The 25,366-nt window shown below is 41.8% G+C and overlaps 1 protein-coding gene and 1 non-coding gene across 4 annotated transcripts; both read left to right on the plus strand.

Moving 5' to 3' along the window:
• The first annotated feature begins 1,651 nt into the window (after positions 1-1,651).
• On the plus strand, positions 1,652-24,083 carry LOC143805727 (P2R1A-PPP2R2A-interacting phosphatase regulator 1-like). 3 transcript variants are annotated; one of them, XM_077285320.1, is made up of 10 exons: positions 1,652-2,093; positions 4,928-5,006; positions 8,856-8,912; positions 9,587-9,630; positions 11,168-11,222; positions 11,621-11,722; positions 12,830-12,918; positions 18,786-18,847; positions 19,301-19,394; positions 20,396-24,083. In XM_077285320.1, the coding sequence occupies exons 1-10, from the start codon at positions 1,999-2,001 to the stop codon at positions 20,538-20,540; spliced, it is 822 nt and encodes a 273-aa protein (XP_077141435.1). In that variant the 5' UTR covers positions 1,652-1,998; the 3' UTR covers positions 20,541-24,083. The 3 variants fall into 3 exon arrangements, with proteins under 3 accessions (XP_077141435.1, XP_077141436.1, XP_077141437.1); XM_077285321.1 differs by having other exon boundaries at positions 18,789-18,847; positions 20,396-22,459; XM_077285322.1 differs by lacking the exon at positions 1,652-2,093 and adding an exon at positions 2,724-2,899.
• LOC143810855 (small nucleolar RNA U109) lies at positions 18,976-19,110 on the plus strand. The gene has a single exon (XR_013223233.1). It is a non-coding gene; the product is annotated as a small nucleolar RNA U109 (small nucleolar RNA).
• Positions 24,084-25,366: the final 1,283 nt, after the last annotated feature.

The following is a 25,366-nucleotide window of genomic DNA, read 5'->3' on the forward strand; positions in this document are numbered from 1 at the left end:
TATATAGTGAGGCGAGGGGGTGCAGTGTACAGTACAGGGATATATAGTGAGGTGAGGAGGTACAGTGTACAGTACAGGGATATACAGTGAGGTGAGGGGGTACAGTGTACAGTACAGGGGTATACAGTGAGGTGAGGGGGTACAGTGTACAGTACAGGGGTATATAGTGAGGCGAGGGGGTGCAGTGTACAGTACAGGGATATATAGTGGGTTGAGGGGGTACAGTGTACAGTACAGGGATATACAGTGAGGTGAGGGGGTACAGTGTACAGTACAGGGGTATATAGTGAGGCGAGGGGGTGCAGTGTACAGTACAGGGATATATAGTGAGGTGAGGGGGTACAGTGTACAGTACAGGGATATACAGTGAGGTGAGGGGGTACAGTGTACAGTACAGGGATATATAGTGAGGTGAGGGGGTACAGTGTACAGTACAGGGGTATATAGTGAGGCGAGGGGGTGCAGTGTACAGTACAGGGATATATAGTGAGGTGAGGGGGTGCAGTGTACAGTACAGGGATATACAGTGAGGTGAGGGGGTACAGTGTACAGTACAGGGGTATATAGTGAGGCGAGGGGGTGCAGTGTACAGTACAGGGATATATAGTGAGGTGAGGGGGTACAGTGTACAGTACAGGGATATACAGTGAGGTGAGGGGGTACAGTGTACAGTACAGGGATATATAGTGAGGTGAGGGGGTACAGTGTACAGTACAGGGGTATATAGTGAGGCGAGGGGGTGCAGTGTACAGTACAGGGATATATAGTGAGGTGAGGGGGTACAGTGTACAGTACAGGGATATACAGTGAGGTGAGGTGGTACAGTGTACAGTACAGGGGTATACAGTGAGGTGAGGGGGTGCAGTGTACAGTACAGGGATATATAGTGAGGTGAGGGGGTACAGTGTACAGTACAGGGATATACAGTGAGGTGAGGGGGTGCAGTGTACAGTACAGGGGTATACAGTGAGGTGAGGGGGTACAGTGTACAGTACAGGGGTATATAGTGAGGAGAGGGGGTACAGTGTACAGTACAGGGATATATAGTGAGGTGAGGGGGTGCAGTGTACAGTACAGGGGTATATAGTGAGGTGAGGGGGTGCAGTGTACAGTACAGGGGTATACAGTGAGGTGAGGGGGTACAGTGTACAGTACAGGGATATACAGTGAGGTGAGGGGGTACAGTGTACAGTACAGGGGTATACAGTGAGGTGAGGGGGTGCAGTGTACAGTACAGGGATATATAGTGAGGTGAGGGGGTGCAGTGTACAGTACAGGGGTATACAGTGAGGTGAGGGGGTACAGTGTACAGTACAGGGGTATATAGTGAGGAGAGGGGGTACAGTGTACAGTACAGGGATATATAGTGAGGTGAGGGGGTACAGTGTACAGTACAGGGATATACAGTGAGGTGAGGGGGTACAGTGTACAGTACAGGGGTATACAGTGAGGTGAGGGGGTGCAGTGTACAGTACAGGGATATATAGTGAGGTGAGGGGGTGCAGTGTACAGTACAGGGGTATACAGTGAGGTGAGGGGGTACAGTGTACAGTACAGGGGTATATAGTGAGGAGAGGGGGTACAGTGTACAGTACAGGGATATATAGTGAGGTGAGGGGGTGCAGTGTACAGTACAGGGATATTAAGTGAGGTGAGGGGGTACAGTGTACAGTACAGGGGTATATAAGGAGGTGAGGGGGTGCAGTGGTATGTAGTGAGGTGAGGGGCGGTACAGCGCAGTCTCTCAGTAAACTCAGTCTTGGGCACTATTACGCATGCGCAGGCGGTAGCCGTGTCTGGCAGGGCTGAGGGCTCTGGTGATTGTACTGGGCCTGAGGTGTCCCGGGGTCTCGGCCTCACACACGGCAGTAGCCGGGAGCGGGGAAGCGGCGGACAGCTCGCCTCCTGCACTGCCAGCATGGAGCCCTGAGCACCGGAGACATTGCGGCCTGAGGCGGGAATGAGCCATTGAGGGAGACCGGGAGCAGCGCCGACATCATGGCTCAGGAGAAGATGGAGCTGGACGTGGTGGAGATCCCAGCGGACGGAGGCCTGAGGAGGTCTAACAGCGCCCCCCATATTAACGGGCTGAGGTGAAGGGGAGTACGGAAGGAGGCTGATACTGGGGGAGCACAGCGGGACACTGGGGGGCGCTGGGGCGGCAAGGAGGGAGGCTGGGGCTGTGCGTGTGTGTGGGGGGGACACGGAGGGAGGCCGGGAGCTGAGGCTGGGGGGCACTGAAACTGGTGAGGGCATGAAGGGAGGCTGGGACCGGGGGGGGGCTGTGATTACCTGTGGCCGGCGTGTAGTGGTCACTATTACATCGCTCATCGGGAGCTTGTGGACTCCAGCTGTTCCAACACTACAATTCCCAGCCAGCCTTCACAGTGTGCATGGCTGCTGGGAATTGTAGTTTTGAGAGCACTGATATAAGCACTGGCACTTCTGAATATTGGGGCAAATATTGATGTCCTGACAGCTCTGTTTAAAAGGGTCGTACATTTGTAATAGATTTGTGACCCCGGACGTAGATTCGTGCTGCCGGTTTATGTTTTTTTATTCCTTTTCTTAATCCTATAAAATGGTTCTCCCTACAAAGATTGGATCAGGATGCTTGTAGCGTTCACATCCTCCCAAATGTTGGTTCTTCTGCCTCTTTCCTAAAAGAGGTGTCCATAACCTGCAGCTGCACCCCTCCCCCATTATTCTGCAGTAAAGCATTGGATGGAAGGTATATGGGAGGGGTTTACCTTTTTTGTCCCATCCTTTTTTGGGACCCCAGAGCTGGCCAGACACATTGGATGAGCTTCTGCTGAGCCCACTGGTTGCTAGCTGGACCTGCTGACTGCATAATGAGTTATTGGGGGGCATCCAACTCTCTCCAGGCCACAGCGTTTGGGTAAGTGAGGGCTCAGGCTTTTGAATATCAGTATGCTCCATTCTACTGTTTGTACTGAAAATCTGGTTTCTTGCGGGCACTTTCTCACATCTGCAGAACATATCTCTGCTACACTACACGTGTGGAAGGAGGAATACCTTAAGGAATGATCCATGTTTGAGGAGTTTTCTTTTTCTTAAATTTATGTAATCGAGGTGTAAAATTATTTTTGCAATTGGATTTTTATTAAAAACTTTGCAGTTTGCCCTCTATATCCTGTGTTGCTCTATTGCTAGCTGCAGATTGATGGAACTAAGATCCTGTCAGCAAGCTTCTTCTAAAGTCTGAAGGAATAGTTTACAACTATTTCTTTCTATCTATCTATCTATCTATCTATCTTCTCCACAGACCACATCAGTTAAATGTTCAGGAAAACAAAGTGGCTGTAAATGCCAAACAGTGCAACATTTTTCAATGAAACACAATTGCCAAAAAACCTGTCGGGTGGCATTAAATAAGTATTGGTAAATGACGAAAGCTGCAGATCTCCTTCACCTACAGAAATGTACTTGGCAATGAGATAAAGTCGCAATCTTGGGGAGCCTTTCTGGGCTTTCAATATTAGTTTAACCCCTTCATGACCTTGGGATTTTTTGTTTTTCCGTGTTCGTTTTTCGCTCCCCTCATTCCCAGAGCCATAACTTTTTTATTGTTCCGTCAATATGGCCATGTGAGGGCTTATTTTTTGCGGGACGAGTTGTGCTTTTGAACGACATCATTGGTTTTAGCATGTCGTGTACTAGAAAACGGGAAAAAAATTCCAAGTGAAATTGCAAAAAAAAGTGCAGTCCCACACTTGTTTTTTGCTTGGCTTTTTTATACTAGGTTCACTAAATGCTAAAACTGACCTGTCATTATGATTCTCCAGGTTATTACGAGTTCATAGACACCTAACATGTCTAGGTTCTTTTTTATCTAAGTAGTGAAAAAAAAATCCAAACTTTGCTAAAAAAAAAAAATAAAAAAAAAATTGCGCCATTTTCCGATACCCATAGCGTCTCCATTTTTCATGATCTGGGGTCGGTTGAGGGCTTATTTTTTGCGTGCCGAGCTGGCGTTTTTAATGATACCATTTCGGTGCAGATATGTTCTTTTGATCGACCGTTATTGCATTTTAATGCAATGTCGCGGCGACCAAAAAACGTAATTCTGGTGTTTCAAATTTTTTTCTCGCTACGCTGTTTAGCGATCAGGTTAATGCTTTTTTTTTATTGATAGATCGGGCGATACTGAATGCGGCGATACCAAATATGTGTAGGTTTGATTTTTTTTTTTTATTGATTTATTTTGAATAGGACGAAAGGGGGGTGATTTAAACTTTTATTTTTTTTTATTTTTTTTCACTTTTTTTTACTTTTTTTTTTTACTTTTGCCATGCTTCAATAGCCTCCATAGGAGGATAGAAGCTGGCACAACGCGATCGGCTCTGCTACATAGCAGCGATCATCAGATCCCTGCTATGCAGCAGAAATGCAGGTGTGCTGTGAGCGCCGACCACAGGGTGGCTCTCACAGCTAGCGGGGTCAGTAACCATAGAGGTCTCAAGGACCTCTATGGTTAATATTCAGAAGCATCGCTGACCCCCGATCATGTGACGGGGGTCAGTGATGCACTCATTTCCGTCCGCCCGGCTGGAAGCGCCGGTTAAATGCCGCTGTCTGCGTTTGACAGCTGCATTTAACTAGTTAATAGCGGCGGGTGAATCGCGATTTCACCCACCGCTATTGCGGGCACATGTCAGCTGTTCAAAACAGCTGACATGTCCCGGCTTTGATACGGGCTCACCTGCATCAAAGCGGGGTATCTGACCTCGGACGTACTATCCCGTCCGAGGTCAGAAAGGGGTTAATCATTAATTACGTTAAAGAGCAGCACAGTTAATTTGACCCCAGGCTGATAACAGGGAACAGTAGATTGACTCCTGCTGCACAGAACAGATTTATAGATTAAACTTGTATTAAACGTGTATTTTTTTTTCTTCTTTCCCAGTGATCACACTCAAGCATTTCAGCCATATGGATCCAGAGCGCGCAGGAACAGCACCACTGTCGTACATCGCCAGTCTGTGGTAAGACCAAACTATAGTGAAGTAATCACATGGCCATGTGTAAAGTATATTTTATTTATTGCTGATTTTGTAAGTTTGCCCACTGACAAAGACATGAACAGCCTATAATTTTAAGGGTAGGTTAATTTTAATATTGAGAGATAGAATATCAAAAATAAAATTCAGAAAATCGCACTGTATAGATTATATAAATTTATTTGCATTTTACAGTGAGAAATAAGTATTTGATCCCCTACCAACCATTAAGGGTATGTTTCCACGTACAGTGTTTGCAGTGCTTTGGACGCTATACGGATCCGTCGAAAAACCGGAACCGTTGTTTCTGTGATTCACTATTTTTGACGGATCCGTCGCGAGGACGGATTTTGACTGACACCAGAAGACTGAAGTGTAAAAGAGGCCTTCCCAGTTAGGGATAAATATTCCACGTATTGCTGATCGTTTTGCGTCTCAATGGTCGGGCCTTCAGTGATCAACATGTTATCACTTATGTACTGTATGTGGATAGGCGATAACTTTTCTCTGTCGCTTCATTGGGGGACACAGGAAATTGTTTTAAGGCAAATAAACTTTGTAACATTTTCATGTGTAGAAATAATCGCTGCTCATAAGATTAACTACATTGATACAAATTTAAGAAAGATGCTGGTCACAAAATACCATATTCAGGCGTAGGCATAGCCTGATCGGAGCATGGACTGTGACTTTTGGACTGGCTGCTGGTCTTCTCTCCCGATCACCCCAGCTTTATGTATACCTGTTGGAGCATTTACACTTAACGATTTTGCAGCATTAGGTTATGTGCACACTTTGAGTATTTGCAGGAGAAATTCTGCTGCAGTTTGCAGTACCAGCAGAGTGAATGAGATCTCTGAAACATCATACACATGGTGCTTATTTTTTCCTTGCAGATTTTAAGCAGTTTCTAATTTGCTTCATGTCAATTTTTTCAGCCGTTTTGCAGCGCTTTTCACCTATTTAAATGTATGCAGGAATAAACGCCTAAATTATGCATATAAAAAAAAAGCATGTATTTTATTTTGTGGTTACAGAAAATACTGTGTAAAATACATACATTTTTTATTTATTTATTTAGCAAATTTTGTGTGTTTATGAAATGATCATTGATTGGTAAGTTCTTGGCAGTGGTTTATCTTGGGGATGTGCACACATTCAGTGTTTGCAGAAACCTGCTGCGAATTGTGGAGTGTAAGCTATGTGCACACGTTCAGGATTTCTTGCAGAAAATTCTGGAGAATTCCGGACATTTTCTGCAAGAAATCCGCAAGAAAACCGCGTGCGTTTTTGCCGCGATTTTGCCGCGGTTTTGACGCGTTTTTGCAGCGGTTTTTTCCGGACACTTCCCAATGCATTTTAAGTGGGAAATCCGCAAAAAAAACGCAAAATTAATGAACATGCTGCGTTTTTTACCGCGATGCGTTTTTACCGCGGAAAAAAACGCATCATGTGTACAAAAAGTGCAGAATTCATTAAAAATGATAGGATGCATAATATAAGCAGATTATTTGCAGTTTTATAGCGTTTTTATAGGGAAAAAACGCGAAAAAACCGCGAATAATCTGCAACGTGTGAACACAGCCTTAAGGAAAAACACCTCCTAAAATACATGTGTTTTCGAATGGGTGAAAAGAGCATAAAGAGTTTACATGCTGCAGATTAGAAACTGCTTACGTTCTGCAATCTCAAAAATAAGGAGTGTGTGCATGAGATTCAGGAATCTTTCACTTTGTTGGCACTGTACGTACAATGCTGCTTTTATTTTGCTGAAAAAAAAAAATCTGTAAACTGGCTACGTTCCCATCATCGTTTTTTGTTGAGTTTTTGATGTTGCAGATTTTCTACACCTATTAAGTAAATTATGTTTCTTGCATTTAAAAAAAAAAAAAAAAAATATGCAGTGTAAAAAAAAAAAAAAAAAAAAAAAAAAAATCACGAAAACTGATCTTGGGAACGTAGCCAAAGGCTACTTTCACACTAGCGTCGGTTCCCGACGCTAGCATTGTCTCCGCCGCACAACGGGGGCAGCGGATGCATTTTTCCAGCGCATCCGCTGCCCCATTGTGAGGTGCAGGGAAGTGCGGGGAGGTGGGGGCGGAGTTCCGGCCGCGCATGCGCGGTCGGAAAAAGCGGACCGTCGTGAGCAAAAAACGTTACATGTAGCGTTTTTTGGTCCCGACTGTCCGCCACAACACGGCGCAACCGTCGCACGACGGTTGCGACGTGTGTCAATCCGTCGCAATACGTCGCTTAATGTAAGTCTATGGGGGAAAAACACATCCTGCAAGCACTTTTGCAGGATGCGTTTTTTTGGCAAAACGACGCATTGTGGCGGATTGCAGTTAACGCTAGTGTGAAAGTAGCCTTAGAGAACAAAGGATCTTCAATCTGAAATTGGACATGTCAAATCTTTAAAGGGAACCTGTCACCAGGTTTTCCCAATACAAAGTAGAGCCACCACCTTTTAAATCCTCTTTTACAGCATTGTATTAAGTTGTATGTAAGTTCCCTATGCAAGGCACAATACAGAGCTTTTATTATTGTCACAGACATCTCAGTCCAGTCCAATTGGTTTTCTGGTCTTGGTCCAGCACCTCCTCTCTTCTTACGAGATCCCATTCTCCTTTTCTGGTTCATATGGATGACGCGTCCCAATTTCGCTCCTGTGCAGGCGCACTTCTCTACCATGCCGAGGATGGAGCAAAGCACTGTAGTGCGCATGTGTGGGGAAAAGGCAAAGAGTGCCGATGACTCGGAAGTAAATCCGTTACATGCTTGCTATAGTGCTTTGCTGTATCCTCGGCAGGCTAGAGAAGTGCGCCTGTGTAGGAGCGAGATAGGGATACGGTGTGGATGACGTAGGACGAGTCATGAAGTAGGATGGTGATTGAAAGAGTAGAGGAGGCACCCGATCAAGACCAGTGTTGTCCATCAGACCAGACCACGCAGTCTAAGAGTATAATAAAAGGTCTTTTTGGCACATGCAAACAGCATACAAGAATGCTGTAAAAGATGGCAATAAGGTGCTGGCTCTACGTTATATTGGGAAAATAGTAATCAGTGAAATGTATTAGATATTACAAAATTAGTAACAGACTGATATACATAGTGACAAAATCAGAAATCAAGACTCTGGTACAGAAAAGGGGGATTGGGGTCCACACACAAAGTGAAGGGGGTTAGCATGGATGGAGATAATCTAGTACCTACAGTATGTCACCTATGATCTGACAAAGAACAATCAGCACTATCAAAACACATTGCCAGTTTCTGAAACCATCCAGCTTACCCATTGCTCCCTGTGTTTGGACCTCGTGCTGGTGCCCAGGGGTTGTGGAGCCATGGGTAAGCTTGTTATGACCTCTTTACCGTTTAGTGCTGAGCACAGGTGACTTATACATTGTTTTGTTTTTTTACTCTCATCAGTGTATGTACTACATTATCTTACTAATTTTGTAATATCTAATAAATTTAACTGCTTATTATAATTGGTGGATTCTTGACTCCATGATCTTTTTGTAGGATATATATTCAATGTTAGGAGTTTTTCCCATTCACATTGGTGGGCTATTTTTACTTCTCATGACCCTACAATTTTCATTTTGTATAATTATTTCAGTTTGGATTATATTGATTCTTTACATTGGGAAACCCTGTTGATACGTTCTCTTTAACTATTGCCCAACTATCGTCTGTCAGGGGCCTTCATTCACATGTTTTATGAACACCCCAATATTTGGGATTGACTGACGTTAAGTCTAATGAATATGGGGGCCTTACCTTTTTAAGTAAGAATGTTTACATATTACGATGTTTGTCCTCTTCTTGCAGATCCCTTCATCTTCTCCTATCCGCATTCCAAGCAGCAGATTGTATCAGATTAAAAGGGTGTGAATTATTGACATTTGCATATCGATAATGAAGGTGCCAACCTGTTATTTGTAGGAGAGGATTAAAACAACCCTCAACCTGTTTGCATGCCATGGTGTCAGTTTGGAATGTTTAATGTCACAAATGCATAAAGCTACCGCTGGAGTAACGTTTCTTTATTTTCAATGGCAGTGTGAAAGGGGCAGGGTAATTTTAAATTTTTATTTTATTTTTAAAATTATTATTATTTTTTTTTTTCATAGTATTTTTTTAGTCCCCTTATGAGTAGAGATAAGCAAACATGAACTGTAAAGTTTGGGGTTGGTACTGGACACTTAGTGTCCCCTGCTGAACTCCGAACACGGACTTCTCCCGGACGTCTGTGTGTGTTTGGAGTCCCAGGCGACGTTCAGGAGGGGAGAGAGATGGACCCCTAGCACTTGCTACGACTATTTTACAACACCAAAGTTCCTCCCATAATTGAGTTCTATGGGGTTCAGGTAGCGTTCTGGTACCAAAACCGAACATTGGCCTAAAGTTTAGTTGATCCCGAACTTCCATATATAAGTAGTACTTAGATTAAAAAATTATATTCTAAAGTATAAATACATACAATGGACAGAAACAGATTTTGATCACTTTTTGTTTTAAAACCAATTCTAACAAAAAATGTTTTGGTTTTTTTTTTAAAGGAGGAAGGCGTGGACCTGATGGACCGTGAGACTGCACGTGAGCGGTGAGTGTGTGCTTTTAGGTATTTTCACCTTGTTTCCTTTGGACAACTTTTTTCTGTTTCATAGGTGAAATATGATTAGCTAGTTGTGGATGCCTAATGATCATTTCTGTTAAGGGAATGAGTCATTCAACAACCTCCCTTGAAATCAGTGGTCCATCCATATGGACATTTCTGGATCTATAATTTAGATTTGTGCTCATTGCAGTAGTTGGCATATAAACTTCACGACTTAATAGGATACATTGAGAGCAGCATGTCTGAAGAGGGTAGCCTCATTTAGCCAAAAGGGGTTGTCAAAATAGTAAGACATTTCCAGGATACAAAGGCATTTGGGGCACAGCCTATCCTTTTTTTGTGCTACCCATTTGGTACGCAGGAGAAATGCAGCCAGAAGAAAATGAGACGCTCATCCAAGTAGGGAACACGAATTATATACGGCAATCAAGAATCATGGAATATCAAATTTGATATATCAGAAGAAACTGCTGGGTACAAGAAACGCACTGTTAAATTGTATAGTGTGCACCTTTGGTTGCAACAATTAACATCACATATACAAAAACATAATTGAAATATGTTCATTAGAGCGTAATGGCATAATAGATACTGCACTATCCATAGGGAAAAGTGCATGCATGTGTACATGGGATTTATAGAGTGCAGGAGTGCATGGATACCTTTGTTACTTTTGTATATGTGATATTAATTGTTGTAACCATACGCGCACAGTATACAATTTATAAGTGTGTTTCTGGTACGCAGTAGTTTCTTCTGATCAAAAAATGGAATATCAAATTTTATTTGTTGTTGATAGTGTAATTCATGTATCCTACTTGGATGAGCGTCTGCTTTTTTCTTTATTTTTATGGTTGCATTTCTCCTGTGCACCAATTGCTTGATCAATAAAGTTCTCATATATTTCCACTTTATCATATTTGAGATATATATATATATATATATATATATATATATATATATATATATATATATATATATATATATATATATATATATATATACACATATATATATATATATTTTGTCCGCCTTTTGGTTTTTCATGTATCTTTATCGATGTGTCGCAATACATTAGTCTAGTAAACAAATGCACACATATGAGGATGTATCTGGTTCACTCATGTACAAATGGCTTAATTTCTGACCCTATGCACATACATGAGTAATATGTGCATTTGTATGTTTGCCTTAGTTTTGGTTTTTCTAATCCCGTGTGGTACTTGTACAGGCAAGGAAGAGCCAGTTGTGCCCTACGTTCCTTCTTTTCTGGTTTGTGGATAGATGGAAGGCAGACTGTTTTAGGTGTAAGCCAGGCATGCACTTGGTCCCATGAACATACGAAGTATCGAATGCCTCCTGCGTGTAACATGACATTTTAGGATACTTGTAGTAGTTTCTTTCTGTCAAATTATAAGCTTTTTCACTTGACCAAAATGTGATTTAGTCTGGACAATTTTACATCACAGTCCAACATGGCAGAATTTTCTATAGTGCTCATTCTCCCTATATTTTTATTTAGAGAGATCCAGAGTGCGATGCAGATGAGCCTGTCCTGGGAGGAGAGCTTCAGTCTGGTAAGATTTTTATCAAACTAAATTCTATTAATTATTGTTTATATATTTTTTTTTTTGTTTCTAGTTTCTAGGGGTTATTCAGTACTGGTCTTTTCACAAGTAGTGCCAATCTTATATATTGGATATGCATGGTATAGCAGCACAGCTCAGTATAATGTCTTCCATGCTGCCTCTAAGTTCTGACGATGTGCTGCATAGATCTATAAAGTTAGCCGGACCTCCTCTTCTTTGTGTATATCAGTAGCTAGGGTCCCCCCACTTACTCAGAGACAAGTAGAGATAGAGCATGCAGAGGGGAAACAAGTCAAAAAATGCAAGTGGAACAGTGTTATCCCAGATGTGCAACACATGACAACTTATTCGGAAGTCTTTTTTTTTTTTTCTCTCTCTCCCTACAGAGTGACAATGATCTTGATAAACTGGATAAATATTCCTCTCCAAAGCGTATTGACTTTGTTCCAGTGTCACCGGCCCCCTCACCTACCAGAGGAATCGGAAAGGTAGTTTAGATATTTTGTGTTTTAATTGTAGATGGTTAAATGCTTGTGAATTCTTATGTTGTCCAGACATTTGTGATGGGTAGTGCTGTTGCTGTGTGATTTTTGTTTGGCTTTGTGCATGTTGAGGACTGGTTGGTGTCATACGAAGAAATGAGAAACCTTCTCCATTCATGCACTCTATCGCTAAGGAGAGATCAGTACTGCTGGTTTCTCTGTGCTTCCTTTAAACATTTGCTTTATGCACTTAAAATCAGGGCTGTGGCGTCGGTAAGTCAAACCTCCGACTCCAACTCCTCAATTCCCATGACACGGACTCCCTCATATATGCTCATGTTTAAGTTTGAGATAAATTTACTGTAGTAAAATGGTAACATCAGGCTTTTAATCTTTATTATGATACAATAATCAAGCCATTGAGATAGAACATAAAATATATTTATTCGAATACAACTTTAGAAAAACATTTTTTGTGCATATTTACAATTTATTATACACTCTGCAGTAAGTGGGGAAAAAAACAGTTTTCAACAAAAACGTACTGAATAGCATTTGTGCAATCTAAGAATTTCTGAGAAATAGTATCGCCTCCATCAGATCCTCCTTTATAGATGACCTCAAATCTGACCTAATTCTTTTAAGGCTAGAGAACAACCTGTTGACTCCAGAAATTCTGAGATGAATGTAGGCTTTCCTTCCCTGTGTGTTTATTTTTTCCCCTTATCTGTAGAGGAGGAGCTTCACTATTTATCATTGACATAAGCTGCAGCACAGATTCATCTCAGCTAAAAGTCTAGACCTTAGATCAGGAATAGGACAGACATTTATAGGACATTTCATAACTTTCACAAATTCTTATGAAAAAATATTCCCCACAAACTGCATTGAACTACTCTACCCAATTTATTCTATATTTTAGGAGTCGGTCCATTTAATACCAACTCTGACTCGACTCCACGACTCTGACTCCACAGCCCTGCTTAAAATACCAACTCTGTTTGACAGGACATTTTTAAAAACACCTAAATCTTCCTATGTACAACATGTAGCCTGTAAGTCTGATAACATGCACCTATTAGTCCTAAAATAATTGTTCCTTTCCATCAACAGCAATGTTTTTCTCCATCTCTGCAAATGTTTGTGAGCAGTAATGGCTTACCTCCGAGCCCAATCCCCAGCCCAACACGGCGCTTCACTACGTAAGTAGCGTAAATCTTGTGCGTTATTAAAAGTACAGAAGCTGGGAAATTATTACTTGAGTTTAGGGAATACCCCATACACAATGCTACACATGCTTGGCAAAAAGAGGGAAATAAAGTAGCTGCCAGGCAGCTCTGGCAGCAGATTGTCTCTTGAGAAGAAACTGATTGTTTGAAATTAAAGCAGCCTAAGGATATGTGCACATGGTCTTATTTTATGGCAGATTCCACCTGAAAAAGAGTAAAAGAATTAACATATGCACTGCAATGTCAAAACGACTTGCTGTTTGTGTTCAGTCTTTATCGTTTTTTAATCACTTTGAAGATAAGTTGCCAGCAGGGTTTTCTGTTTGTGACTTTTCCAGAGAAGGAGGCAGTTCTGCTGTATTTTCAGCAGCCGATCCCACACCCACGTGTTCCTGTGTATGGGGGAAGTCAGAAGTATGGCTGACATCTAGCTACCAAGACTTGTAAATAAGTCGATCACACTCGTGTTTGCCTTTTTGCTTAGTGTGCCAAAAACTGCTGGTACTAGAACAGACTATAATAATATCGCTCCGTCCCTGTACAGTATTATATTGTCAGCAGCTCATTCCCTGTTTACATGGGGCTGCCTATAATGATATTTCTGCTAGCATAAAATCTGTCCGTTTTAACTCATTAACGATTGCCGATATTCCTTTTAATGACCAGAAGAAAAAAAAAGGTCAGATTTCCCATTTATTTCTCTCTCTGATATGATCTAGCATACCGGGGTTGGGGTGTTGGGGCTAAGGTTGTGGTGTTGGGGCTAGGGTTAGAGATCGGGTTGGAGTTAGAATTGTTCCACTGTATAGGTACATCAGGGGTCTCCAAATGCGATATGGTGCCAACTGTTGATTCCAGCCAATTTTATGTCCAGAAACTCAAATGTGCTCCCTCCCTTTTGAGTCCCGCCATGCGCCCAAGCAGTGGCTTTCCCCCGTATTCGGGGTATCAATGTACTCAGGATAAGTTGCACAACAAATGTTGAGGTCCATTTCTTCTGTTACCCTTGTGAAAATAAAAAAGTTTGGGTCTAAAGTAAATTTTATGTGAGAGAAAAAAAGTAAAATGTTCATTTTTTTTTTCCTTCCACATTGCTTTAGTTTCTTTATCGCCTCATTGGGGGACATAGGAACCATGGGTGTATGCTACTGCCACTAGGAGGCTGACACTATGCAAATAAAAAAGTTAGCTCCTCCTCTGCAGTATACACCCTACCGACAGGAAGTAGGATATTCAGTTTAGCTTAGTGTCAGTAGGAGGTGGACACGGGTCTTTCATTAGACCCTTATCTACCTCAATGTGCGTCGTTTTCTTTCAGGTTTTCCGGAGGGATACAGGGTGAACAGTCACACCTGTACTCCCACATTATGGACTATGAGTACGGCGTGTACTGCCACCCCGTATCCTTGAGCACCTCGAGGAGTGCAGTTTTTAGAATGGTGTCACTTTTGGGTATTTTCTATCATATTGCCCCCCTAAACTCACTTTAACCCCTTAATCCCATATGACGTACTATCCCGTCGAGGTGGGGTGGGCCTTAATTCCCACCGTCGGGATAGTACGTCATAGCGATCGGCCGCGCTCACGGGGGGAGCGCGGCCGATCACGGCCGGGTGTCAGCTGCCTATCGCAGCTGACATCCGGCACTATGTGCCAGGAGTGGTCACGGACCGCCCCCGGCACATTAAGCGGTACAGGGAAGCATCGCGCAGGGAGGGGGCTCCCTGCGGGCTTCCCTGAGACCCCCGGAGCAACGCGATGTGATCGCGTTGCTGCGAGGGTCTCTTACCACCTCCTCGCTGCAGGTGCCCAGATCCAAGATGGCCGCGGCATCCGGGTCCTGCAGGGAGGGAGGTGGCTTTCCGAGTGCCTGCTCAGAGCAGGCGCTTGGTAAGCCTGCAGTGCTGTGAGGCAGATCGGTGATCTGACAGAGTGCTCTGCAAACTGTCAGAACATCGATCTGTGATGTCCCCCCTGGGACAAAGTAAAAAAGTAAAAAAAAAAATTTCCACATGTGTAAAAAAAAATAAATAAATTAAAAAAAAAAAATTCCTAAATGAAGAAAAAAAAAATATTATTCCCATAAATACATTTCTTTATCTCAAAAAAAAACAATAAAAGTACACATATTTAGTATCGCCGTGTCCGTAACGACCCAACCTATAAAAATGTCCCACTAGTTAACCCCTTCAGTGAACACCGTAAGAAAAAAAAAAGAGCCAAAAAACAACGCTTTATTATCATACCGCCGAACAAAAAGAGGAATAACACGCGATCAAAAAGACGGATATAAATAACCATGGTACCGCTGAAAACGTCATCTTGTCCCGCAAAAAACGAGCCGCCATTTAGCATCATAACCAAAAAAATAAAAAAGTTATAGTCCTCAGAATAAAGCGATGCCAAAATAATTATTTTTTCTATAAAATAGCTTTTATCGTATAAAAGCGCCAAAACACAAAAAAATGATATAAATGAGATATCGCTGTAATCGTACTGACCCGACGAATAAAACTTCTTTATCAATTTTACCAAACGTGGAACGGTATAAACGCCTCCCCCAAAAGAAATTAATGAATAGCTAGTTTTTGGTCATTCTGCCTCACAAAAATCGGAATAAAAAGTGATCAAAAACTGTCACGTGTCCGAAAATGTTACCAATAAAAACGTCAACTCATCCCGCAAAAAACAAGACCTCACATGACTCTGAGGACAAAAATCTGGAAAAATTATAGGTCTCAAAATGTGGAGACACAAAAACATTTTTGCTATAAAAAGCGTCTTTTTGTGTGTGACAGCTGCCAATCATAAAAATCCGATATAAAAAACGCTATAAAAGTAAATCAAACCCCCCTTCATCACCCCCTTAGTTAGGGAAAAATAATAAAATTAGAAAAATGTATTTATTTCCATTTTCCCATTAGGGTTAGGGTTAGGGCTAGGGCTAGGGCTAGGGTTTAGGCTAGGGTTAGGGCTACAGTTAGGGTTAGGGTTGGGGCTAAAATTAGGGTTGGGGCTAAAGTTAGGGTTGGGGCTAAAGTTAGGGTTTGGATTACATTTACGGTTGGGATTAGGGTTGGGATTAGAATTAGGGGTGTGGTTAGGGTTACAGTTGGGATTAGGGTTAGGGGTGTGTTTGGATTAGGGTTTCAGGTAGAATTGGGGAGTTTCCACTGTTCTGGCACATCAGGGGCTCTCCAAACGCGACATGGCGTCCGATCTCAATTCCAGCCAATTCTGCATTGAAAAAGTAACACAGTGCTCCTTCACTTCCGAGCTCTCCCATGCGCCCAAACAGGGGTTTACCCCAACATATGGGGTATCAGCGTACTCGGAACAAATTGGACAACAACTGTTGGGGTCCAAGTTCTCTTGTTATCCTTGGGAAAATAAAAATTTGGGGGGCTAAAAATCATTTTTGTGGGGAAAAAAAATAATTTTTTATTTTCACGGCTCTGCGTTATAAACTGTAGTGAAACACTTGGGGGTTCAAAGTTCTCACAACATATCTAGATAAGTTCCTTGGGAGGTTTAGTTTCCAATATGGGGTCACTTGTGGGGGGTTTGTACTGTTTGGGTACATCAGGGGCTCTGCAAATGCAACGTGACGCCTGCAGACCAATCCATCTAAGTCTGCATTCCAAATGGCGCTCCTTCCCTTCCGAGCTCTGCCATGCTCCCAAACGGTGGTTCTCCCCACATATGGGGTATCAGCGTACTCAGGACAAATTGGACAACAACTTTTGGGGTCCAATTTATCATGCTACCCTTGTGAAAATACAAAACTGGGGGCTAAAAAAATCATTTTTGTGAAAAAAGAATTTTTATTTTCACGGCTCTGCGTTATAAACTGTAGTGAAACACTTGGGGGGGTTCAAAGCTCTCAAAACACATCTAGATAAGTTCCTTAGGGGGTCTACTTTCCAAAATGGTGTCACTTGTGGGGATTTTTAATGTTTAGGCACATCAGGGGCTCTCCAAATGCAACATGGCGTCCCATCTCAATTCCAGTCAATTTTGCATTGAAAATTTAAATGGCGCTCCTTCCCTTCCGAGCTCTGCCATACGCCCAAACAATGGTTTACACCCATATATGGGGTATCCGCGTACTCAGGACAAATTGCACAACAATTTTTGAGGTTCAATTTCTTTTCTTACCCTTGTGAAAATAGAAAATTGGGGGCGAAAATATCATTTTTGTGAAAAAATATGATTTTTTATTTTTACGGCTCTGCATTATAAACTTCTGTGAAGCACTTGTTGGGTCAAAGTGCTCACCACACATCTAGATAAGTTCCTTAGGGGGTCTACTTTCCAAAATGGTGTCACTTGTGGGGGGTTTCAATGTTTAGGCACATCAGGGGCTCTCCAAACGCAACATGGCGTCCCATCTCAATTCCAGTCAATTTTGCATTGAAAAGTCAAACGGCACTCCTTTCCTTCCGAGCTCTGCCATGCGCCCAAACAGTGGTTTACCCCCACATATCATATCAGCGTACTCAGGACAAATTGTACAACAACTTTTGGGGTCCATTTTCTCCTGTTACCCTTGGTAAAATAAAACAAATTGGAGCTGAAATAAATTTTGTGTGAAAAAAAGTTAAATGTTCATTTTTATTTAAACATTCCAAAAATTCCTGTGAAACACCTGAAGAGTTAATAAACTTCTTGAATGTGGTTTTGAGCACCTTGAGGGGTGCAGTTTTTAGAATGGTGTCACACTTGGGTATTTTCTATCATATAGACCCCTCAAAATGACTTCAAATGAGATGTGGTCCCTAAAAAAAAAATGGTGTTGTAAAAATGAGAAATTGCTGGTCAACTTTTAACCCTTATAACTCCCTAACAAAAAAAAATGTTGGTTCCAAAATTGTGCTGATGTAAAGTAGACTTGTGGGAAATGTTACTTATTACGTATTTTGCGTGACATATCTCTGTGATTTAAGGGCATAAAAATTCAAAGTTGGAAAATTGCGAAATTTTCGCCAAATTTCCATTTTTTTCACAAGTAAACACAAGTTATATCGAATAAATTTTACCACTAACATGAAGTACAATATGTCATAAGAAAACAATGTCAGAATCACCAAGATCCGTTAAAGTGTTCCAGAGTTATAACTTCATAAAGGGACAGTGGTCAGAATTGTAAAAATTGGCCCGGTCATTAACGTGCAAACCACCCTCGGGGCTTAAGGGGTTAAATGTGAGGTGGTCCCTTAATTTACAAAACTTTTTTTTTTTTTTTTTTTTTTTTGTTGGAAAAATGAGAAATTGCTGGTCAACTTTTAACCCTTATAGCATCCTAACAAAAAAAATTGTTTCAAAAATTGTGCCGATGTAAAGCAGACATGTGGGAAATGTTATTTATTAACTATTTTGGGTGACTTAACTCTGATCTAAGGGCACAAAAATTAAGTTTCAAAATTTTTGCCAAATTTCCGTTTTTTTTTGTTTGTTTTTTTTCATAAATAAACCCAAGTCATATCAAAGAAATTTTACCACTAACATGAAGTACAATATGTCATGGAAAAAACAGTCTGAGTCAGTGGGATACGTTGAAGCGTTCCAGCACTATGACTTCATAAAGTGACAGTGGTCAGAATTGTAAAAATTAAATTAAGTACAAAATTGGTTCTGTCAATAAGGGGTTAAAGGATCGTCACCATACACCATCTCTGATCTCTAACTGATTATATATTTGTTCTTGGTCTCCGTGCTAATGCTATAGTATATATAGTGTATTCTAGCCTAGGTTTATCCTTATAATCATAAATCTGTTGTGTTTTTTGGTTTTTTGTTTTTTTTTTTTCCGTAAAGGTTTTGTATGTTCTTCTCTCCAGCAGGAGAAGTCAGAGTCCTAACTGTATACGTCCCAGTGTCCTCGGCCCTATAAAGAGGAAAGGTATTATATTGTGTTTGGGTGCATGGTAGACTGTATCTGTGTTCCCCAATCTGTGGCTGTCCAGCTGTTGCAGTACTACAACTCCCATCATCCCCTGACAGCTGCAGCTCGGAGAACACTGGTCATACGTGCATGACGGACGTTACTGTGTGCTGTGTAGTACATCGGTGTATCCGAGGCATGCTAGATAAAATACATCAGGAGTTATCAGGGCTGCCAGTTGTGCAGTGCAGACTGAGTGGTAGTATATTACTCCTACACTGCTGTCATTTGTGTTATTGGGGGGACACTTCTGTACAATAAATCTATACGGTCTCCTCTTACTACGCCGCACTATATACCTAGCGTATATTCACACAAGGCCGATTTGTTGATGAAACTTACGTGACTGAAATTCCATTTTTAAACGTCTTAAGTGTTTTTCTTACTGTTGTTTGTTCTTCTTTCTACCAGTTGAAATGGAAATAGAAAATCAACCAAAGAGACTGTTTCAAGGAACAACCAACATGCTTTCTCCTGACCTCACCCATCTGTCAGATTATAGTTGGTAAGTACAGACATTTTTTAACCATTCTGCAGAGTGATATTATAACAATTACATAGACAGCTTTTGCTTTTTACACTTTTTAAGTTCTCAGCTCAAAACCACCCCAAGTCTAGGTCTGATCAAATGGAAGCTTGTGTTTTGGAGTGTAGAGGGAACTATGGCATACAGCTAGATATAGAAGAATGAGCAGACTGTGCAGAGATCACCCTTCGTCCCTGCGGGACATAAAACACTCATATAGACTGATGGCTTACTTGCACCAAAGAGAACCATTCCGAGCACCTTTTTTTTCTTTTTTTTTTTTTTTAATTCTACCTTTTTTCATTTTCGGTGGCTTGTATAGATGCATTATTAGTCTAGTTGCTTTGTAAGGACAACCTTTTGCTCATATTTCCAATTGAGGAATTATGGATGTAATATAAAAGAAGGGTTCCCAGCTTGTACTTCTGTGCTTATGAGTTGGAACTAACTTGCATTACATACATCTTCATTCATTTAACGGCACAACTTCTGGTCGACAATGTCGACTTATCGTGTCTAGTAATGGTGCCGATCGATCCGCAGGACCCGATGCATTGGCTTTTTCAGTGATCAGTGGCCGCTGAGCAGGAGCTCTGAGAACCACCTCTTACCCGCCAGCATCTATGGCACATCAGAAAAAAAAAAAGCATCGGATGTTGATGGGTAGGAGAGGTGGTTCTCAGAGTTCCCATTTAGCGGCCACAGATCTCTGAAGAGGCCTACGGACCAGCTTCTCCCAGTGCATGTGACAGCAGCATAAACCCATAGGCTCCCTATAACGCACCATATACTTTATTAAAGGGATGCCCTTGTATATTAGGGAATGCACTATTCCATACAGGTAAAAAAAAAAGGTTATAGCTTCTCTACTGAGGCCGAAAGGGTGCTGTCTTGTCACGTGAGGGTCTGATGTGTGGTGTACACTGGGGGTGCTGACTGCAGGCTTTTAGACTTACAGTATGTGTTTGTGACTCTTGCAGCCTTTCCTTGGACCTTGACAGCAGCAGCAGTATCGGTTCTTCGTCTGACTCTGCAGCTAAGGAAGGCTGTGTGACCGACTCTCCCGCTGCCTGCTCCAACTCCTGCTCTTCATTCATATCACTGGATGACATGTCTCCCAAGTGAGCCGCACCGGACACAACTGTCCCCAACCACCATTATTGAAAGACTATGGAGGAAACACTCTGGTTTCCCTCTCATCTTTAAAACCTGTGTCATATTTCTTTTTTACATTTCCTATTTGTATGTATATACTTCCTGCCTCCAGCCTGATGGTTTGTTACAGGACTCTTGCACCATGGCGTGGAGGGTTGTAATGTGTGTACAGTACAATGTCGTTTTTTGCCTGCTTGTTCCAGGTATTTATCCAAAACCAGATTTTTGAAGGTTTTTTTGTTTGTTTGTATCTCTTATTTATTGTTTGACAAAATTGTACAATTTTCAGACTAAGAATGTTATTTAATTTACCGTAAAGGTGTCGGGAATTTAACAGCAACCCTTTTTCTATCTACTCATCGGGCATTTATGCAAACCATCACTTCGCTTTTCTCTCCGTATAAGTCGCTTGTCTCACGCTTTCTTCTATTGATTGGGATTTCGTGTACTGAGCACTACTGCTTTCCTATTGCGACTGTCTCTTTGAGGCCGAATATTATCGTACAAGACCTGTGCAATAAAAATACTGACCACTACTTACAGAGGGGCCTCATTTATCAAAAGATGTAAGGGGAAAACTGTTCTTAATGCACAAAGCAACCGGTCACAGGACGGCTTTAGTTTATCCATAGAAATGCAAGATGGCCTTTGACGGGTTGCTAAAGACCAGCTTTTCTTTTCGTCATTTTATAAATGAGGCCTAGTAAATATAATATAGATGTAGAACATCTGATACAATATGGAAAGGAAACTGTTCATTCTCCAGAATAAAGGGTTATAGGGAAGCATCGCCCCTTCTTCTGGAGAACCAACAGTTTACTATAGACCCTAAATAACAGAAATTAGGCAGGGTGCAGATATATACCCACACCCTTCATCTATTCATTAGGGAAGCCTATTTATTTAGCCCCACTTCAATTGTAATAAAACAAATGGTAGCTTTGACAAGTTCTTAAACTTACAGGTTTAGATGTTTTATGGCGAATATCATCAGACTTAGGCCAAGGTTCACACGACTGAGAAACCCAGGCCGACCAGTGGCGAACTAATTGCCAGATCTATGCCTATGCAGCCCTACGCTCCGGTCAGGAAACCCGCTGGTCGGGCCCTGTTCTGCAATGCGAGCTGCTGTTCCAGATACTGCCCATGGATCGGTGTGGTGCGGTTTCTGGAAGAAGGCAGCCATGTTTTTCTACTCTCATAGACCTTTAAGACTTGTAAAAGTACCCTATGTTTGGGTTCCTGCCCTTTCATATGGCATGCGTAATAAAATGTCCATTATACGGGGTAAAAACACATATTATTAGATAAAGCTGTTCTAATGATTCAGTAGTAAAAGCTGCTAATCTCCCCACCCCAAGTTTTATATAGTTGTTGTTTTTTTGTTTAGGATTTTGCCATCTGTCGGTACCGCTGTATATAAAATGCTGGGCTGTATATTAATCTTGGATTTGTGATGACCGTCACTGTCCAGTGTGGGTGTAATAAGGCTTATGGTACAATAACCTTTTGTATATGTGATTGCATATATATATATATATTAGTTACAACATTTGTTTTCTACAGTCACCTTAAATAAAATTTGCTACAAAGTGTGATGATTTTTTTTTTTATCATATTTATATTTTTTGGTTTTTTTTTTTTCTTGCAGTAAATTTTACTTTGTATGAAAGAAATCTGTAGAACTTGTGTCTTTCTAAGAGGTTTGTTATTATGAAGGCTGCTTCATACATAGGAACTGCACAATGGTGAGGGACGGCCTGTACTTTGTTCAAACGTCACAATGACTGTCAATATCATGGCACATTGCAAAGTCGAATGTCTAAGGTTTTTTTTTTTTTGTCTTTTTTTTTTTTTTTTTACCTGCACAATCCGTATGTTAGTCTGGCAAAAAAAAAAATATATATATATAATTACATTTGGTCATGTGCATAGCCTTTTTACAAAAGGAAAGGTTCTGTATATTCTTTTGTGTGCGTCATCGACTCATAAGCATCAGAATGGTTCTTGGACACGGCCAAATGACGGACCATGGGATAGATCTCTAATACGTTGCCCGTTAGAAATAGCGATTCTAGTGCAGATGTTTTTTCTTTTTTGTTTTTTTTTGTTTTTTTATTGCTATTACAGGTGCCATTTCTGACCTGCCTGGTGGTCTCTGTGACCCCCCCCAAACTATCCACAGCATAAGGTATAATGGGCAGGCGAGAACGTGGGCCTGTAATACTGATTTAAATAATGCGTCTGCTGTATGGTTGTATCTGCCATGTACTATTATGTTATATGGCAGTAGGCTTCATTTTGTATTTGTAAGTCAATAGTGGAAAATGCCACCATGTGAATGAGGTCATTTATGGAGGGTTTTTCCTTTATGGATTTTTGCAAAATCTGAGCGAGGTAGAAAAAAATTAAAAATAGTATTGTGCCATTAAATGCCCTATTAATGAGGTATTGCCCAATAATCCCAGAAAGCACTAATGGTATGGGACCAAATTATCACTGGCATGCACACAAGATGCCTCATGGGGCCACAAAGTTTTGCATGAGGTAGTCAGCAGTCAGAGCCTTACTTTTCCTATGAGGGTAAGGGATGGAGGAACTTTCTTTTTCTCTTTTGGGACCATTTTTTTTTTTTTAACCAAAGTGAGTGCGCAAGTCCAGGAATATTTTTATTTACCGATATTTTTTTTTACCCTCCCTACAAGTTGCCGAAGGTGAACAGCTCTTTTAGGGACTGTTAACCCTGTACCCTGCCGTATTTCTGTTTTGTTTTTGTTTTTTGTGTTCCCTTTCTCAAAACAAGAATCAAATATTTTTTCCCTTTTTGGATATTTTTTTTTTCTTGCCCACCTTGCAAAAATAAGGGTGAAATATTGGCCACAAATCTGGGTCGTGTAATCCAGACCTTCCTAACCTTTAGCAGAGCCAACCCTGGGCTAGTGTGTCTCCAGGGTTAACCTCTGCAGTGCCTTATTGCATTACTTGTGCATTTATCTGGTGAGTCAGCTCCTCACCGGGTACACAAACCATACCGTGCCATGGCTGCGTTAATGTGCTGCTGCTTTATGAATGCAATCGTCACTTAATTACATTAGCTTTTTCTGCTAGTGGTGCCAAAATCTGTTGTGTTTTTTTTAAAATATGAATATAACCTGTACGTATGAAGGTGGCTGTAACATTGTACCAATATGTCTGTTTATAAAAGTGTTGTTTTTCAGTGAAGGCTTGTCCTGTAAATGTTTGTTTGCGAATATCGTTTTGGTGAGTTTCAACTGCTGTACAGTTGTTGTTCCACTAACTTTTTTTTTTTTTTTAATTTTATATATTTTTTATGAGAGTGGGAGGAGTGTTAATTCTGCATTGTACTGTGCATGATTGGTATTGAAGTATACAGTGTCTTTGTACAGATCTGTTCAAGCAATGATGCTGCTTTATAGTCAGCAACTGGTGTATTTCCAATGTTTTCATAATGCAATAGTAACGCTACTGTGTGTGTGTAAAATAAAAATCTTGAAAAAAAAAAAAAATTGTCGTCAATCTCTGGAAATTAAAGCAAATTTTACTATTTGAATTGTAAGATAACAGCTAAGTGCTCAGACAGAACCTTACCTAGTGTATGGGGAAGTGTCCTTGATGTACCCACTACATTTGCAAAGCTAACCTGTGCAACCCCTTTAACCTCCTTCCCCACAGGCACACACCATGTTCTGTGCATGTATACAGCAGACTCAGGAGCTGAGCTCTGATCACTGCTGTTTAACCCCTTCATGACCGGAGGGATTTTCATTTATGCATTTTTCGTTTTTTTCTTCCCAGAGCCGTAACTTTTTTATTTTTCAGGCAAAACGGCCGTGTGAGGGCTTGTTTTTTGCAGGACAAGTTGTACTTTTGAACACCACCATTGGTTTTAACATACGTGTACCTGAAAATGGGGAAAAAAGTTCCAATTTCAGTGAATTTGCAAAAAAAAAAAGTGCAATTCCAGTTTTTCTCTAGTCACCTTCCACAACGGCATATGGAGGTTGCCTCTTTGCCCTAATGGGGAACAGGAAATACGGAGAGGTTAAAAGGCCCTCCCCCTCACCAGTGTCTTTCCTGTTCCCCATGGGTCAGGAGAGGTTTTCTTCGTGTGCTGTGGTGGCCGGTAACTACTGCACCTACTAAGGCTCTGCCTATGTAAATCCAGGCAGCATGGGGTCGTATCTTACTTCCCCCTTTGGTGCTGCTCCCGCCACGCTGCGGTGTCCTCGGGACCGTTCCCTGGCCTTCCCGCGCCCCCGTGAGGGCAAAGCAGGCCAGTGATCCGACCGGAGTCCTCCCTGAGCTCTCCGGTCTCCTCTCCTCTGCACGCCGCTGGCGACCCGGAAGTGATCGCGCGCGTCACTTACGGTCTTTTCGGCGCTCACTGGAGGCACTTCCGCCGGCGGTGCCTCGTGCAGGACGCCGTCCTCCACCCGGGACCATGGAGGGGAGGAGGATTCTACAACCGCTGGGGGCAGGGATATGCTACAGAGCATAAAACCTGCCAGAAAACGTCGCAGGTAAGACCTTTCCTGCCATGGAGAGCAGTACCTGCCCTGCGCCTGCAGAGCCCAGCGCTGCCCCTGCCACAGTAAGTGTTGCAGGGACAGGGGTCCTTAGGTAGTGATCTAGGGGTATTATTAGTCGTGACTCTCTCTCCCCTCTCGTTTCAGGGAGAAAAATCTGCCCCTAAAACTACTACAAAAAAGAAGTGTGCCATCTGTAACATTAAGCTGCCACCCTTATGGGAGAAAAAACTCTGCAGGACCTGTACT

Source organism: Ranitomeya variabilis, chromosome 2, assembly GCF_051348905.1.
Source record: "Ranitomeya variabilis isolate aRanVar5 chromosome 2, aRanVar5.hap1, whole genome shotgun sequence".
Classification (NCBI taxonomy): domain Eukaryota; kingdom Metazoa; phylum Chordata; class Amphibia; order Anura; family Dendrobatidae; genus Ranitomeya; species Ranitomeya variabilis.

What these genes read in the sequence shown, in the direction of transcription:
- LOC143805727 (XM_077285320.1), top strand. Translation starts at nt 1,999, where the DNA reads ATGGCTCAGGAGAAGATGGAGCTGGACGTGGTGGAGATCCCAGCGGAC. An exon ending in GATTGTATCAGATTAAAAGG is followed by an intron (nt 8,913 to 9,586) that starts GTGTGAATTATT and finishes TTTTTTTTAAAG; the next exon opens with GAGGAAGGCGTGGACCTGAT. An exon ending in GGGAGGAGAGCTTCAGTCTG is followed by an intron (nt 11,223 to 11,620) that starts GTAAGATTTTTA and finishes CTCTCCCTACAG; the next exon opens with AGTGACAATGATCTTGATAA.